The sequence below is a fragment of the Anopheles aquasalis genome, chromosome 2 (assembly GCF_943734665.1).
Source record: "Anopheles aquasalis chromosome 2, idAnoAquaMG_Q_19, whole genome shotgun sequence".
Lineage (NCBI taxonomy): Eukaryota > Metazoa > Arthropoda > Insecta > Diptera > Culicidae > Anopheles > Anopheles aquasalis.
In genome coordinates this window covers 43,517,501-43,536,289 of record NC_064877.1, presented here as the reverse complement: position 1 = coordinate 43,536,289, position 18,789 = coordinate 43,517,501, and the positions used below count along the sequence as shown (strand labels likewise).

At 48.7% G+C, this 18,789-nt stretch overlaps 1 protein-coding gene across 1 annotated transcript in view; it reads left to right on the top strand.

Annotated features, from left to right (window-relative positions):
- The first annotated feature begins 17,654 nt into the window (after nucleotides 1-17,654).
- LOC126581012 (uncharacterized) overlaps nucleotides 17,655-18,789 on the top strand; it is a 1,294-nt gene continuing 159 nt past the window's right edge. The window contains exons 1-5 of the mRNA XM_050244411.1: nucleotides 17,655-17,814; nucleotides 17,917-18,043; nucleotides 18,127-18,387; nucleotides 18,456-18,506; nucleotides 18,565-18,789. The exon at nucleotides 18,565-18,789 is cut by the window's right edge and continues 159 nt beyond it. Coding sequence (XP_050100368.1) covers nucleotides 17,930-18,043; nucleotides 18,127-18,387; nucleotides 18,456-18,506; nucleotides 18,565-18,648 — 510 coding nt within the window. The 5' untranslated portion in view covers nucleotides 17,655-17,814; nucleotides 17,917-17,929 and the 3' untranslated portion in view covers nucleotides 18,649-18,789. The remainder of the gene's footprint in view (nucleotides 17,815-17,916; nucleotides 18,044-18,126; nucleotides 18,388-18,455; nucleotides 18,507-18,564) is intronic.

Here is an 18,789-nt window from a genome sequence, read left to right as displayed (position 1 = left end):
ACCTCACCCACCGCATGTGGTCGATTTGGAATGTTGGCCGAGACACAACAATGAATCAACCTGACTGTCACGGCGGAGGCAATTTTCGGGGTCCTTCGCGGTTCGCCACGTGGGGCCCATCGTCATGGGGACATTGTCACATAATCCGTGGTGGGTGCATCCGATGCTGCTGCACCAGCACCGAGTGAGATCACCGACACATCTTTGCCCTTTTTCGGTGATGACTCCGTATGGTGATCCGAGCGACGGATTGAGAGGGCTCACCACTCGGGTGGTCCACCATCACCGACATTCCCTGGTACGCAACGGTAATCCAACAGAAAACAACCGAAAATCCCTTATCCCGCGAAGCTTTAAGCTTTTGGTGCACTTGGCAAGCAGCGTAATCGCGTGGCTCGATAAATGGCGGGATAAACGTTGAACACTCAAAGTGCATTCCTGGCCTGGCCTGGCCTGGCCTCCACTCCAACCAACCTTACCTGCAACGGCTAATGAGCTGTGACCCTAGCGAATACCGAAGATGCTCCTTTACACAAATGGACACAAAGGTCTCTCTTGCTCTCTCTCTCTCTCTCTCTCTCCCTTTCCATTTCCATCCTCCAAATTGAGGTGTTCATTGCGCATCGAAACGCGGGTTTGAGCGCGTCATGCTGGTGATTGCATCACCTGCTTCGGGGGCGGGGGGCAAAACGACGAACCTTGCATCCCTCGCTCGCGCACCATTGCAAAACGGGGCAGATGGGTCGCACACCGACGATCAACAACGACGACACCGGACAGTCCCTCTTTACCGTCGACGATTCAATTTGTTCGCCATGGACCCATATTGGCTTTTGGGATCCAGTTTTTCTGTTTTCTTATTTCTTCCACTTTTTGCTTCCAAAGTCAAGTCCGACAGTGAATCGATTCGAATTCAATTTCTCCACCACCAGCGAGGCTTCCTGTGCGGAAGGTGGAAAGTGTACTGGAATTTGCTTCACTGGCCGTGGGCACCTGTTGCCACCGGATTGCTACTTTGGTTGGTCGCCGCAGGTCCGCACCGTTGGGCGAATTAGGTGACGCTGCACACGTGACGCAACGTGTGAGACAACAATGCGCCAGCAATGACAAGTTGGTCAGTGGGGTGCTGCGAGACGCCGAGAACGACGGCTGACAGCTCAGCGTGAGCACGATTTCTGTGGCGGTGGCAGTCCGATCTGCATGAGTCCGATCGCGGCCGGTGGGAGCCGTGCTGCACACTGATTGGCCACTGTGCCAGTAGGCCATGGTGCCATGATGCCGGGTGACATGGTGACGCGCGCACGGCAGAACCCGGACCACCGGTTCCAGGACACTCATATATGCACGAACTGCGCGCGAGTCCGGCGAGTCGTGTGCCATGTGGCCATCACCAAAAAAAAATAAAAACACGTCAACCCCTAGCTCTCCTCCTTGTCCTCCGTACGCTGATTGATGAATTTGGTGGTTGAATCGAGCAACAAACACAACCCGGACCGTTCACTGGCCACTGGCCGTATGCCCGAGAAGGATGCGATGTGTTTTGACATTCCCGACCCTCACCCGCTGGTGGAACGGTCCCCGCACACGCAGAAGAAGAGGAGATCACAGAGTTTGTTGAGCAATTATTCAACTTCTTGCGTGGCGCTCCAACTCTCACGCACGCTCGCGCAGCAGCAGCATGATAATCGACTGCCTGGCGCACCGGAGGACCCCTTGCGGTACAGCTTGCAGCGGGACCAAAGTGTTATTAGCGCCGAAGCTAATCGAGGCGAAAGCATATTAAGTGGCTGCATGAGAAAATAAAAGGAGACGGATGGACGCAAGGAGAGACAACTCGAACTCGTACTCGTACGACGATCGAACAAATAATCGGCTCGTCAGCGGACAGGCACAGTGGTGTGTGTGCGTCAAAAGGAAGGACTTGTGAGCGGGGTAGGGGGGCTATGATTAATATTTTAATTTATGCACTGCGTTCATTCATTTAATTCAGTTGGGCGCGATTGCGGTTCGGTCAGTCTGCGTAATTTACGGGGAATTTATCCATTTTCAGGACAGTTTATGGTGTTGACGGTGAAATCAATTTATGATATTTTATGTTGTGATCATTATGTTGCCTTGGGGAGTACGCTGTGGTCCCTTTAATTATGGTTTACATATATTGAATGTGTAAGACTGTGTTTACGATGTGATACAAGCTTTTTAAGATAAATTTATTATTATTATGTTTAATATGTCGAAAGACGAGGGAGCTGTATGTTTGGTGGTTTTTATTTTTATATTTCTACTAGTCGTTCCCGGCAAACGGAGAGTCGAGTATATTTAGGATGTTGAATGTATAGTTTTAAATGCAACATAAAAACGGAAACGGGATTTTAATGTTATTTTTTTTAAATCGGAAGCTTTTTGGTTCTCTATATTTTTTGTTTTTTTCTCTGGTGCATAAGTGTACCAGTTTTTATAGTTTTGGATGTGCTTTAGAAAATTATTAGACTCGGGAGAGTTGCCGTAATGTAACGAATAGAATAATTCCAGCGGGTGGATTAACGGTGGTAGTTTGATTTGTCCACTTATGCAACACAATCCGGAAGATGCGCAACGAATTTTTGGTGCATTGCTATGTTAACACACCTTATCCATCTTCCCTATTACAACACACGATATTTCGTGGTGGGGGATTGTAGAACCATATAGGAATGCGAAACGAAGCAATTGAACAACGGAAGGATTCGCTTTTTGTCCATCTACGATCCTGATCTCTATTGCGTTGTTGCCTTCGTCTTTCGCTATCATGAATCCTTTCTCGTTGTTCTTGAGATCTTGATTTTGAATTTCGACTTTTTTCGGCCAGTCTTTTTGAATTTCGACTGCGCACTCCTTTGCTTGATCTTCTGATTGCAGGCATTTTTTCTGTCTATGAAATGACTCAACCAGATAGTTTCTATTTACCATAAATTAGTTCTTGGTGTACTCGCCGTAATTTTTATTCAAACCACAATAATTTCCAAATTTAAATCACTTGCCGAATTTGGTTGGTTTGCTCAAACCAATCGCTCTGGTGTGACAGAAGTAAACAATTAAAAACTGATTTTGTGATCACTATAGAAAGTACTACAGTAGGCGACGATGATCAAATTAGAGCAACAACGAATTCAACGCAGTGGGCATCGGAGCTGAAAGGTCCAATGTTTTGAAATAATATCGAATCAAGTAGGCTGTAAGGTGGAAATCCGGTGCAAAATTGATTTCCAATTTGTGATTAAAGGACAGACCTTTCTTAACATTTTTGACGTATAAACATAATGCAAAGCAAGACGAATTCATCGCGCCAAGAATAAGTGAAATCGGCGCATCCGTTCTCAAGTTATGGGCGTAAAAACTTATGAATTTGTAATTTATATATATAGATGCTAACTTTTTATCTCTTTTAAGAAACTGAATTTATTCACTCAACTTCTGTTTTCTTTGAAAAAGACTCAATCTATACATTTCATAACAAAACCAAGCAAAAGTACTCTCGCTTACTTATGCATTCAATTATGTCCGTGCATCCGGTGGCGCATGCAAAAGTCGTAAAAGAACCAGAGTCATAACATTTGCATCACGAAATTGCAAACCCCCGTCAGCGGGAGTGCATCCATCTGAACCGTACCGTTAGCCAACCGCACTGTCTCCCCCCGCCGGGACCTTGAAAACGACTCCGCTCCGCAGCAAAATGCGCGGTCAGTCCAGCGGTGAGAAACGGTCGTTTAGAACTCCACACCAGAACACGCTGAATCCGTATCCGGGTCGATGGTGGCCGAGGAGAAGAAGATGGAGCCGAGCGCATCCCGCTTCCCTCCGGCCCCCGGTGTCCATCGTGCACCGCTGACATCTGGCCGCTGACCGATTTTCCAGCGTGCGACCAGCGTGCGACGAGGAACTTGGTACATGGGGTAGCGATGCGCCATCGCTACCTCCTGGAACCGAGGTCCGAGCGAATGAAAAGTGGTTTACCTTGCGCTGCTCACGTGTCGAACGCCCCCCGGGGGGGAGAGATGCCTCGGTTGTTTGGTTGCTGGACCCGGACACCACAGCACCTCGGTCGCACCTGCATTCCCCCCTTTGAAATCGTGCACGCCAAGCCGGTCTAGGTGATTGTGTCGTGCAGCATCACGATGCTCGCGAGGCTAGTGAAGGATCGATCGATGCAAAGATGTTCCACTGGCTCTGGCCGTTACGGTGCTGTGCTGTGTAGCAAGTGTTTCAATGGCTAGAATGGAGGAAAAAACTAGAGAGGCCAGTCATTATGCCGAGTGACTTGGAAGCTTTGGTGCAAACGAAATCCTTTAGCCTCGCGAACAGATCCGTTCGCTCACTAACGACGGAGGTTGACGTGATTCATTCGACCCTTAAAGTGGCTCACTGGTGTTGCCTTGGGCTTGGACACACTGGGCAAGCTTCGAGGATGTAATAGTGGTCGCCGTGGAACCCACGAACACCGGGAATAGAAACAATACTACCACGATCAAAAATAAACCGGAATTTGGTCATAAAAAGAAAAGTACTTGTTTTTTCTTCAAAATTCAAATTGTCCCCTTCAAAGTAGTCCCCGTCGGATGCAATGCACTTGTGCCAGCGTTTGATCCACTCCTCAAAACTTTTCTGGAGTCGATTTTTAGTATAATCATTAGTGCCTCCGGCGATTTTAGCTTTATTGCCTCCACACTCTGAAAATGAGTTCCTCGTAGTGGTTTTTTGAGTCAATTGAATAGGAAGAAGTCACATGATACGAGATCACGTTCATCATCATCATCAACGCATTATGAGATGGCGCATTATCGTCATGAAGAATCCACGAGTTGTGACCCCACCAAGGCAGGTTTTTTTGCGGATAGATCCGAATGATATGTTGGTGGTCTCAGCTATCTCCCTTATCGTCAATTTACGCTTTTCGATCAACAATTTTCGGATTTTATCGACGTTTTCGTCAGTTTTGGATGTCAATGGCCTTCCAGGACGACAATCGTCCTCAACAGCCGCACGACCACTTTAAAAGCGTTCATACCACTGGTACACCTGTGTTTTTGATAGAGTATTGTCACCATAACACTATTGTATCATTTTTAATGTGTCGGAACACTCAATATAATTTTTAACGTTGTTCATGTTTTGAATCCATTTTAAAAATCGCCATGACGTAAAAACTTAATGCAAACAAATCTCTGCTGTAAACGTAAATGAAGAGCTGGCAAGCTGAAACTTGGCATGTACATCAGTAACAGAGCCGTCAACGTAATAAAAAAACAGAATTCAAAATTGATAAGCCCGCGCGGAATAAATTCAAAATTCCAGTTTATTTTTGATCATGGTAGTATTTTGAGCAAACTGTTGTTGACCGAACGAATGATTCGCTGCCGAGTGCCAACAATGCTCGCTAGAATCGCAATCTCTTCTGACGCAAATGAGACAAACAACACGGCAAAGTAGAACGAATGGCGTGCATAATTGTGGCAGCATACGGTCCACATCGAGCGAACCACTAAATGCAGATCACCGGAAAGGCGACCTGCAATCTTCATTTCATTTAACTGGCAGACGGGTGGCCCAGGGGGCTGCCTATTTTCACTTCGTTTGCCACCAGCTATGCGGTATCGGTGACGCAATTTCCGGCAATTCTTCACCACCGACCAGCATTGCAGCAATGCATCATCAGCCACTGATTGCGGAGATTCGGAACAAAAACTGCCGAACGGTAAAGCTACGAATCGTCTCGAACTCCGGATGTTTTCCTTGGCTCCATCTTATGCTACCGTTCCGTCGCGTATTCAGACGGCACACGATCGTATAAGATCGGACCGGTCAGTGGTCGGAGCGACGCAGCAGGTGTTGTAAAATTTATTCGAAAGATCAAACTCATCACTGGCACCAGATCTCGATCTGCCCGCCACGGACCGTCCGGCTAATGGCACACGTCACACGGACACATCGCTGGCCGGCCGGAACAGCAACCGGACCGGACCGGACTCACGCCGCTCGGCTCGAGAGCACAACATATATAAACATAAAACAATTCCAAACGGTGATGCTGCTACCGAGACTAACTCGGTCGGTCGGTCGCACGCGTTGACTGAAATGTCAAGGATTCTTGGCCGCGGAGACCATGCGGAGACTGGCAACGTGGGAGCAATCGGCAATCGAAGAACATCGAACACGATGGCGATGACGATGCTTAACCCCCCTCGACCCGCCGATGATCTTGGTTGCTCTTGATCGCCGTCGGCTAATTAATACCCCCGCGTTCGAATGCGATCGGAATGCGATCGAAGCGAGTGAAAGGATTCTCACTCAACTCTCGAACAATCTCCTCGGTGGCGGGCCGCGGGCCCCTTGGATCGCGATCGTGGAAGACGACACACTACACTTCACAAGACGCCCAGATCCGGCATCGTGGCACTGAGACACTCCCGTTGTAAACGATGTGCTCTCGAGTGGAGCACCGGTGTGCCTTCTAATCGAATTGTGTCGTCGTTCACGCTAAACCGCCGCTGGATCATCCACCATCCGGGATTTCGTCATCGCGCCTGGCGATGCGTTGGCCTTCTCGTTTGGTTCCTTCTTGTTGGCTGGCTGGCGGCCTTTTGTTTAGATCATTCGCTCGATGATCAGCCGCGAAAGTAGACGCACGGTGACGCAATTGGACAGCCCGAAATTGATCCCGAAAGAAGCATTCCTCAAACGATCATAAACCATACTTGCCGGGAAGGGGGGAATACTTGGTTCACTCCCCCGCACGAATGTTTCTCTAATAAAGGCAATAGATATAAATTGTCTTGCGCTCGATCTCTAGCGATCGCTTACAAATACGAATGGCCACGTAGACCGACCGAAGCATCTCCACTTCACTTCACAAACCGATCCATTACATAGTGGATTATCGAGAAGCGAGATCCCGAGAGCGAGGTTTCAAAGAAACATCTCCGGCGCAATGCAACGACGAAGACGAGCAGCTCCAGCAGCGGTGCATCGTGCAAAACCATCTGGCCACGTAATTTCTACCCAGCACGATTCTGTGGTGATAGGCTGTGGTGCATCCACGATGCATTCGCGATTGCAAGTGAAAGGGGCACTACACGCCAAGCAGCAACGCCAACGGGAAGGGTCCGTTTGGTCGACAACACGGGCGTTCGGATTGCCCTCTGTCCGAGAACCACCGTCCATCGACGCATCGAGAAACGTATTTTATGTCTACCGGCAGGGGCCAGCCAGAGCGGTCAGTGCCGACCAGGTCAGTGCAGCACGTGCCGCAGTGCAGGATTATCATGTCCGGGTGGCTGACATTCTAACGAAGGGCTTTGGTGGAATAATTGATCGGGCTTTTTGATATGAGCGCGCGCGCGATCGTTGCTTCACGTGGGTTGGGAAACGATAGGGATTTATCAGATTTCGTTTAATATCTTCGGTGTAATTCGTCGAAATGTACTTTGTCACTCACTTTGACTTTAGAGTGCGCTCGCTCGATTTGAATATCGCATGATCGGAGGATCAATTGCAATCGAAACGACTCGATCGATGATGTAAATCGTTCACTAGAGCCGTAGAGGTTGCGTTGCATCACGATCAACATTCATTTGATTCCTTTCATTTCAATCAATCGGATCTAGCGATTAGCATGATTAGCACATTCTGATTGCAAATTCTGATTGTGGTGAGTGATGATAGCCACCGATCAACAATCACAGCACTCATGAAGGGCATATAATAGCTAAGACTACCCAAAATCATTTTTGTTTTTGTTTACTAGATCTCTTCAAAGCAGTTTACCAACAGCACATTAAAGATAGCTTCCCTTCGACACCTGAAACATGATTATTATCGCTCACTCATTGCAGAGAGCGAAAGCTCGCCAAAGGCAATATGGTTTTCGTTTAATCTTCATTTAAATGTTGTACAACGTACGCAAGGCCATCTTCACATCAACACCGCACCTACGGGACTATAGAGCATTGCGTAAGCAGCGTTGTAGCGAGCGCGCACTGAAACCCCCTACATCATCCCGTGAGCCTTGTTGACCCCTGACATCCACGATATATCCTCGTCGCAAACACCAATCACAGACCGTGGCTACCGACCAAGACGACAACGACGACGACGCACGATGATGGTCAATTTAATTAGCCGCAACCGGCTTAACGATCCCATTAAACGCGTAGCTCACACCTTCAACGCATCGGGGCGACACGGCAACGACAACGATGGTTCCTGGTTTCATGGGAGCATTCGGGGTTGGTGTTACCGGCATGCCATCCCGGGGGGGCTTTCCCTGGGACACACATATGTTTTGGTATCGCCGCGCCGGGGACCACTTGTGCGATCACGATTTATCACTTGACATGGGACGTCGTGAGGTGCTCTGCTGCGTTAGCTACGGACCGGGTGGGGACGTGTCGGTACAAGGACCATTAAAATGATCGTCCGTTACGGTTGAGCTGCGGAGTTAGTTCAAGACAGTGCGCTCCCATCAGCACCATAACCAACCACTCCCCAGGGCAATTATCAGAATGGGTGGGATTGGAAGAAAAACAAAATGATTTGGAAATTAAGTAAACAGAAAAAAAACAAAGTGTCACCCAAGGAAATGATGGGAAGGGCCCATGGTTCGTTGAATGTTTCTCGTTGCAAAGAAAGTTCAACTCCGGCAAGGGCGTTCCACCCTTTCCTCTCCTTCGCATTACTTCTCGCTCTCGGTTTGTTTGTCGGTATTCGATCGGTCGACAACGAACCGTACCATCTCGTTAGCGAAAGGTTAGAGAGATTGTAGGACGCGCTCCAGCTCAAGCCAGCGGGGCGTTGTGTTTTATGCAACGAATGATGAGACGCCAAAGATCCGCGCCGTTCCGTCCCACCACCACGCCCGCGATGATGGGCGTGAAATGTGATTTGAGACTCACGGACTACGGTCGCGCGAGGATCACCGCAATGCCGACGACGACGACGACGACGAGCACGACGGTAACGGGTTCGTCACTTACGCCCGTCAAAATCTATCGATTACTTTTCTTTCTTTTTTTGTTACCATGTTTTGCCCCACGGAATGCGCTGCGTCCGTCTCTTGTGACCTGGCCAGGGCCGGGTAATTGACGTTCGAAAGGGGATGGGAGGAAGCATGAAGCATGAAGAGTAAAAAAACGGCTGACGAGCGAACTGAGAAATCGCCAGAGACTTAACCCGCAGGCAAATCGATCCACACCCAGGGGAAAGGGATACCACGCACCACGCATTGCATCATCGGCCACACTCAAGGATGACCCGCCAATTCGGCCCCGCAACTGGGCGGACTGGGAGCACATACCCACAGCCCGGTTGGAGCTGGGAATGTAATCATTACGAGGTCGTTGGCACAGCTGGTCTCAGAAGACGCAGTGTTTGCTGACAGTCGAGAATGATATTGCGCGATGAGCGTACATTCGAACGGAAATGGAGACCCCGTTTGGCCTGAAAAGGGTGCCGATGGCCAATGCTCTCGCTGGAATGTCGCCGGTGGAATAGTTAAAGGGTAGCGAGTTGGGTTCCACCCATTGCCATCGTGCGCATCGTAGCAGATTTTATTGCATTTGCCAATGGCTGCTGCTGCTGCTGCTGCTCCTGAAATGGCGCCGACGCAGAGGAATGGATGGGCTCTGCACGTTTTGCTGCGATTTCGGGTTCATAATTCGAAAAAGGTTAAATTATTCGAATCTACCTCCTCCTCCTTCTCGTGTGTGTGTTTGTGGGGGCGTATTGATCGTGCGCTACTCAGGAAAACGCCGTCGCCGTGACAGGTGAGCACTCTTCCCGCCAACCACCGATACACACAGACTCGAGGCCCATTTTGCTCTGGTGGAAGGAATGTGGATGTGTATTATATGGTCTATGAGTTGAGCTCGACTGGTGATGGGTCACAGTGTGTCGCAGAACGTTATTGTTACGAACCATTAGTTATTTATCGGTTGAATCTGTTGATAAAATGTCAAAGGCACCCGGAGAACGCGCTTCTTTTTTCGAAAGTAGTCTTCCATTTCAAATGTCAGGAGTAAGAAGCAAGCGAGAGCGCGATCATCGCCCGCGCACATCGGCTAAAACGACAAATTTATTGGTAAAAGGTCGTAAGTTACGTTTCAGATTAGTCCGTTGCTTTAACAAGAACCGGAAAGCTATTAAATTTAAAGGGAAAATGCTTGGATTGGATATCTCAGCAATAAAATGTATATTTTTTTTAATTCATAAAGACAGACGATCTTTTGATGATACTTTTTAGTTTTACCATCAGAATCTTAATCATTTAAACAGCGGTTATCAAACGCTTGACTGCAAAATTACAAAAAAAATAAGTAAAAAATCATCTAGCTGACGATTGCTAAGTAAATGTAGATTCTAGATCACTCATCAAGTCACAGCTTGCTTATAGTATGGCTCACCTATTGACATGATTGCGGAAAATTGGGAAAAAAGTTCGTTTGCTTCCTTCGAGCTTACTTCGATCTCGGGCAAATCTAGAAAGAAATCTTAAAGCTCCCCCCCCGGGGGCATTCAGCTTCGTAGCTTCGGGTTCGAATTAATCAATTCTACCGCTCCATTAGGCCAGCCGTTTGCTTTCTTCGCTCGCAACCACACACCTCACCGTGCGGACAAATAACCATAATTTCCCGGCTGCCACTGTCGAACGACTAACTATTATGCTACAGCTACCGACGCTCTGGCCGATGGCGATGATGACGATGCGACTGTCTGGGGCAGTGTTTTTGGGACTCGGTCGAAAATTAATGGGCATGGGACTTCGGCGGGAACAGCGCAACAACAGAAAAGGCCCCCGGAGCGGTCACTGTGGTTCGTGTGGTTGCGGTTTGTCCAGATCGACCCCCCCACCCCCCCTTTGTTGGGCCCCTTGGGCAATGGTTCGTGTTTTTCCCGCTTCAGTCACCATCATTAACCGGAAGGTATCAATTTAACACCAAAATCGATCGTTCCACCAGGACACGTTTGTCGACACGGTTGGCAGACAAATCACTCGACGTGACGAACCCGGAAGCTCGCCTTCGGTGACAGTTAAATGATAGACGACAGCATGTTTGCTCCCCGGGTCCCAGGATCCTCCCGGTGGCCGGTGGGCAGACAAATTGATGTGCACGACGAACACTCGACTGTGCGATGACCCAAGGCACCACCTAAGCATATGCAATGTCCGACGACCTTTCTGCGTGCCGGCGAAAATGTCAAACAGCTAGCGGAAGGAGCAGCCGATACCGATCACGTTGTCGGTCTGGAGTTGCTTCTTTTTGCAAGTTGCCAGTTGTTTGCCGTGCGAGGCGATCTTGTTCGGGGAGATAATCTGCCTTAATTTTTTTGTATTCAAACAAGCGTTCAACCAAGCCTTTACCACAATTACCGAAATAAAATGGAAAAAAAATAATAAAGGAAATACCGCGACACATTTCCGTGGGAATTGAATCCCACACTTCTCTCATACGCCGCCCGTTGCACCCGTTTAATGCCTGTCACGTCCCGTCCGTCCGATGTCCCTGGAGAGGTTAATGTTGTTTTTTTTGGAAAAGTGTGGTTCATAATCAACCGCACACCTGTCACCTCATTAGGCAACCTCATTTTCACCGGCATTAAACATGCGAACCGTACTTTTACTTTCCCAGCGGTGAACCACAACCAGCGTGAGCCGAGACGTTGGCTGACGGGAGGGATGAGCTGAACCAGAGGCCGAATGGCCGATCGATCAATCTCGGCGGCTGTCCGCTGGCGCTCTGTCCGAGCCCGGTGACGGATTTGCGAGCACGCTAATGAAGAGGGAACCGCGTAAATCGTCATAAAATATTTCGATCAAATGCCATCCAACGTTCATCGTGCGTCCGATCGCACGTTCGATTGTCTAATAGTTTTTTAAACTTGCCTTGCCGTCGTTTATTACGATAAGATGGCTTCCACGGCACACGACACCATGTCCATCTGATGTTCATCTGATGATCAGAATATGCAAAAAGCCACGATCCCAACTCTTGAAGCTCATGAACTGACGGTCGACGTAAGCATATAGCACGCCCAGACCGTCCACGCCGCGTACAATCCATCATCATCCATGATTCCTATCGGTGACCCGGAGCCGGTCACAAACTTCGAAAAGGAATGCTGCGAAGTGACCAACCGAAAGCAGGGCCGTGATAGTGCTAATGTTGTGTAACGCTTTTGGTGTCTTCTCGGCTGGCCAGCAACCTATACTTCCAGCCAAAACCATCAATTTTCCCTCCCGAAGATACCCTGGCCAGCGCGTTATGATCGACATCGAGCCCCAGGAACCATACCGGATCGCACCGGTCTCTGTACAGGCGACTGTCAAACGCTGCCCACCGATCATCGATGATCGATCTCCCGGACCACCAGTGCCAGCGCCAGCAGCAGCGATCGGCGACAGGAGCATTACCTAATGCGTTACGCTTTATCCACAACAGCGGCCACTCGGCGGGAGGGTGGCCCCGCACTGGGGGGCGCAGGATAGTATTTGTTGGCTGGTATGTCACACTTGCCAATCATCGTGTATCGGATGGCTGCGGAAAAGGGGGGCTGCGGACCATTTTTATTTGACATTTTGACGCTTTTCCCACCAGCATCCCCGCAGAGTGTTGATGATACACTACTAGATGCCGCCACGCCGCACACGTGAGAAGCGACACGAAACGGATTACAAACCCAAACGTTGGAGGTCCAAGGGGAAAGGAAAGAAAGAAAAGTAATTATGTTTATTCAAACAAATTTAGCATCCAGTGTCCTTCTGCGCTGTCCGCCGGCCCGGGGGTTAAAACAAAAGAGAAGAAATTAAGCTCTCTGCCAGCAATCATCGCGTCCATCGCGGGCACCATCGTCCTCTGATCGTTCGGAATAGATAGCGAAATAGGCGAACGCACGCGGGTTTGTGGGGAATGTTGATCGCGCGTAAAATGTTAACTATTTTTCGGGAAGACCTTTTCGCCTACTCTCTCATTTCTTTGTTGTCTGCATGATGGTTGACCACCCAAAAAAAAAAAACGACAAAAAAAACCACAGAGACACGTTCGCGCCGACAGACGTTTACAGATTGTCTGATGTTCTGCGGAACTTGGCGGCGTAGTAAAGACCGTCCTCCAGCAAAAGTAAGAGCACAATCGCAACCATCGGGACGGTACAATTAAGGGACCATAGGGTAACATTATGCCACACCGGGTGCCACACCGGGTGCCACAGCATAAACACTACAAATCACCACAATTTCCATTTCAAATGTATAAATTTACAATCAAAACTATTTACGCCAACGGGTGGGGCGGGAGATGGTCAACGACAAACAGTTTTTCGGTTCGGTCGGTCGTTCGGTCGGTCGGTTGTGGCCGGCGAAAGAAAAGGGCCAGATCACATCGCTCCACAGTGTCTACCATCGTCCGCCCCAAAAAGGCCGAGTGGGGGAGTGGAAAGGAAACTCCAAAAAGGCCACATTACGTAGACACTTCGGTAGACACGCTCCTATAATTATCACATCGCTATTATTCAACTCTTCCCGAGGTCCAATCCCCCCCCCCCCCCCCCCCCCGGCTCCCGATGGTGGTGGTGGGTCGCAAACTTCCGACCGACCGCAACAGTCCAACCTAGCGCTCCCTGAGACTGCCCACGGTCGGTTGCTTTTACTTTCAGCCATCCACCCGCAAGCGCAAACGCATGGAAGTAGCTTCTTCACATTTGCCGAAACTAAATGCCGTTCAACGTTTTCCCGTTCGATGGTTGACCTAAATGCCGCTGCAATGGCCTCCCCCCGACCCGACCTTTCCTCTATTTCTCTCTCTCTCTCTCTCTTCAATGATGATCGCTTATCGAGCGGTAACTATCGTTTCCCTAAGTGAAGCCGGTCATCTTCATTTTTCCATTACATTTTCATGCCCGTGGAGGCAAAAGGTCTCGAGGGTCCATTTTCCTTTTTGGAACGTTTTTAGCTGGCACCTCCGCGTGGAATGACCCCGGCAATCTGGTTGCGTAACGCGAGGAGGCACGCGGTATCTGGCACACATAACGCACGCTGTCGATGCGTTTCGATCGAAGAACTTTAGAGGAATTCACGTCCATCAAGGGGGGAGACGCGGGAGGGCATGTCGATGACTGCCAGACCCGACTCATCGTGGCCTTGGGAGCTACCGTGACCGGCAAAGGTGATCCCGATCTCTCACGTGAGTGTGTGGCTTCTGACTTTCACGACACTGCTCTGCGTGCGTTGTGATGCTGCTGTTCGCCTGCAGCCATTCCGAGGGCACCCTAACCTTGAAGCCATCTTCTGAAGCCGTGCGGTCAAGGAATGTGATCGTCAAAATGTGGAGCATCGTTTGGAAAAAAAAAATCACCTCAAAGGGTCTATCTGAAGAACAAAAAATATACGCGATACCCACGATATCGCTTCCGTTTAACCCTGAGCTGGTGCCAGCTAGTCAGGTTAAAGAGAAAAAAAAAAGGTGATTCGATTCGCCACTCTACTAAGAATGCTTCCAACATTCGGTTTTCTAGGGCAATTTGGAGGCCCCAAGATGGAAGAGAACCAGGAGAAGGAGTGCGAAACCACCATCAAACATCAGATCGTAGATTTACTGCAATCGAAAGACAATACAATGTAGTCGGCTGTCGGACAGCGGCCGTGCAGCGGCGACGCTGATCGGTAATTGAGATCTCCAAACTGCGTCGCTTGTTGATACTATCAAACATCATTAGACAACGCTGTAACTCCGGGTACGGGTCGCTAATTGGACATCAACTTCTGCAACACGATGGGTCAACCGTACCGAGAGGCTGAGCGACGTCTAGTGATGCTCCACCTTTGGCGTAACCTTCCCAGAGCCTGTGCGCGCTGCCACGTGAAGTACCACGGCGCGAGCGCGGTGGCCACGCATTAACAATGCAAATTCCAATTCATTCTGACACTAACGTGGTCAGAGATGCAACTGGCTACGGCAAACTATGTCGCAGTTAATTTGGCGCACACAATTTGAAGTTATATTTGTGCACCAGCCCATCCAGGCCACAGACCACACTCCAGCTTCAGCGCAGTGCGCAGATTACAAGGCGGCATCCACGTCGATGAGATGACCAATGTACCATGGTGGTGGTGGTCGAGTCACACGCCAACGATTACTTGCTTTATGATCGCAACGAACCATGGTTGACCGGACCGCGGCTGTTGCCGAAACCATGTGGTTAACCCACAAACCACACCGCTCGGGATAAGAATGTGCCCCCGGGTGCGGTGCGGTGCGGTGCGGTGGTTAGGTGAGATTCTGATTTTTTCCCCCTGCTGTTTCGCTGCTGCTCCGCTAATGATGCTCCGTGGAATGTGCGGCGTTTCTTAAGAGGATAATGTACAGTCTCGGTATCGCGATCGCGGTCAGATCGCGGTGCGCATATGCAAATGGTCACAGTGAGAAGATGCTGGGGCGTATCTTAATTGAATCAACTTACCTGCGATGATGTGGTTACCAGCATGCGTTATGCGCATTGTATTGCTTGTTAATTTGACAATGTGCCAATTTAGATGATAATTTTGTACGTCATGTAGTCAGACGGATGATCCTCGGTGCCTGGGGCATTATAAATACACCGCGCGGACGAATGGGGAAATAATGTGTGCAAATAATATGCTTTGATAAAACGCATTCAGCCAAGTTTATACAAATGAGTCTCTCAACCAAGAGGATCACATGGGGCGCAGAGCGACTTCTGTAGGAATGTTCATAAAGCACCCAATATTATGAACATCGGCACCGTTCATTCGCGATCTTGGCCTTTTGGCTTTTTTTTTTTAGATCACCCAACGACATGGTGATCCGTAATCTCGTCCTTCAACAAGCTGAACGCATCACAGCCGAGAGATGGCTTGTTAAAGTAGAGCACCCGGCCGCCGGCCGCATGCGCTCATTTAAAATCCTTTCCTCCTACACCACTAACGATAAACAATAAAAAAAAAAGAATGCCAAGCGCTGGGTGTATAATTTAAATTCTTCGAATCACAAGACCAACCATCCAATAATTACCATTGATTAATGCCCTCCACTTGACTGTACACACCGGTGTGACGGTGCGGTGATGATCGAGATGTCATGCTATAGCGAAGCGCTATGCCGGGGAGAAGCTCCATCCAGGGTTACGATCACCCATGGTTGACCTTGCGTTTCGGGCCGAATGATGCTCGGAACCTTCGAATCGGTTAAGGGTACCTGCGTTCAGCGGGTTTCCAGCAAGCTCCCACTGTCACCACGTTCCCAGCTTAGCTTAGCAGCGAGAAAAAAGCCTTCAAATAGAGTGCCCCTATGCGGTCGATTGTATATTTTATGGCCAATACATTCAATTCGACCGGCGAGTGCGACAATCTCCATCGGATCTCTTATTACTCTCGATCCATTCGATGCTCAAAACCACTACGCTTCACCCGAAATGGACGGTGAATGGCGGAATGGTGGTGGGGTATCTGTAACCAGATTAAATCCATCTTTCCACGCCACCGATCGAGGTCTGTGCCGCACTTGTCGCGCTCGCTAATGACTTGACGATCGTTAAACCATTCGCTAGCCGAACCGGCTAGAAGAAGGGTTCGCCGCGTTACACGCAGGCACACGCGATGCACCGTGATCATCAATGTCAGTGGAAGGAACCCCTGGCCTGTAGCGTGCGCGTACTGGGGCACTGCTAGTATAGTCACCGGAATCGGAACGGAAACGCAACGATCAAAGAACGTCAGGTTCGAGCATAGATTCGGTGGTATGTGCGCTGCGGATTGTGATCGCCATTTTATTGCCATTGTGCGTGGCAGTGGGCAACCGGATTGTACCATTGTCCTCAGCGGGGCCGGTAATTAAATGTGACTTCCTTTCAAATACCAGAGAACGGGTGCGAATGCTACTGCGTTTGCTATTAAAGGCTCATGATGGTAACGTTGGAACGTCCTCATTCATCAAGATGACTTCCTTTCTTTCGTCACCAAAATAAAGCATCCAGTGCTTCAGCCGGTTAGATAATGAATTAAACGAACGATTTGATTTACCTTGACCATTCCAGGTGAGTGGAATTTACTAGCTGACCAGTCTAAGCTCGCTAATTAACACGTTTCCATAACACTTACATATCCTGCGGGGCAAATGGCGACCAGCGCTAAGATCCTGGGAAAGATACGTTCATCGCTTGCGATTTAGCACCTTCGTGATCTGGTTAATCAATTCCATTCTTTCTACATCAATGCATGCATCAGGATGAGAATTGTGCTCTTCGACTTGATCTCACTTGTTTTATTTTAGAAGGTGTTTTTGTAATTTAGCTTGAACGATGAATATTTTAAGACTAACCGAAGGGTAACCGATACTTCTTGAAAATGGTATAAATTGTATAACCTGCATCATACAATATAGTAATAATTAAATAATTTACAATTATGTAACAAAATTACATTATGTTACAACCAAAAAACAGAAAACAGAAAAGATCGGCGCTACAGAAACGGTTTTAAGGCGACATACACTACACGAGCCATGCAGACGTATACTAGCCGTATAAAATCCGTACGACTGTTACTCAACTTTGCGGATACTGGCCGTATAAAAAATGTATAGACAGCTATTCGGCCTGTTGTTATTTGTTTGCGTTGTTGCGTCTGTCCGCCTTAACAACAATTCTTTTCTGTTCTGTTGCTATTTAGGTTCTTTTCTGATACGAAAATCGATACAAAATTATCATTCCATTGCCGCCCACCTGGTTTCGTTGGTGATACGAATAAGCAGAACGCGTTGAAACTCGCAGGTAAGCGTAGAGAGTGCAGCGTGCCCGCCAGACATTTGGGCGTGGTGCCCGTCGTCGTGATTCACGAGGAATTAATTGTTTCCCATCACGTTTCCGTTTCAGAAACCGCATCACGATGGTTTGGCTCGAATCATGTTGGTCCCCCTGTATCTGGACAAATTCCGTAAAAACGGGAAGCTACGCCGTGGCTGCTTACACGGTCGCTGGGAGTATCGTTTTGATTACGATGGTAAGGTGTACCAGAACAAGCCGCGATACCAATTCACCGTGCTAATCTTTCGCATGTTCTCCGTTCGGTGCGTTCCGTTACAGATAAGCTACATGCTGCTCGGGGGTGACTCTTCGCAGCTTTACTCACCATTGTTCGAAACGGACATTCGTGATTCGATGCAAATAGTGGGAGGATTCTTCATCTTCTACCTGGTGCTGATGATCCTGTCTGCGGGTGGCATTTGCTACGCGTTGAAAACTACCACACGCGGCTGGATGCTTCCGTGGCTGTTCCTTTTCGGAATAGCCATTTTGTTTCAATTCGTTTTCGGATTGTGGCTGATCGGAGGTTACTACATCTATGTAAGGATTACCGGGGGGAATAATTAGGCCGTTCACGCATTTATACTCATTGCTCATATGTCTTGCAGCTACAACAAACACTGTCCTCCTTGATCTTGTGGGTTTGGATGGCCTACAATGTGAGTAATACAAATTCCGCCAGAGACGAGAACATAGACTAATGTTCTTCTTTTGCAGATCTATTGCTGGATGTGCGTTTACTCACAGTATCAAATCTTCGAGAATCTTCAATCACCAAACATTGAGTTGCTGATGCCCTAGAAGAAGGCGATTACCTCCCTTTTTGGTAGCGTTTTTAGTATAACACTGTATTTCTCAGTTATTCATAGGTTTTAATCCAGTCATTCCAAGTATCGTCTAGCATTTGACTCGGTGCTTTTCACGCCACCGTTCTTCTCGACC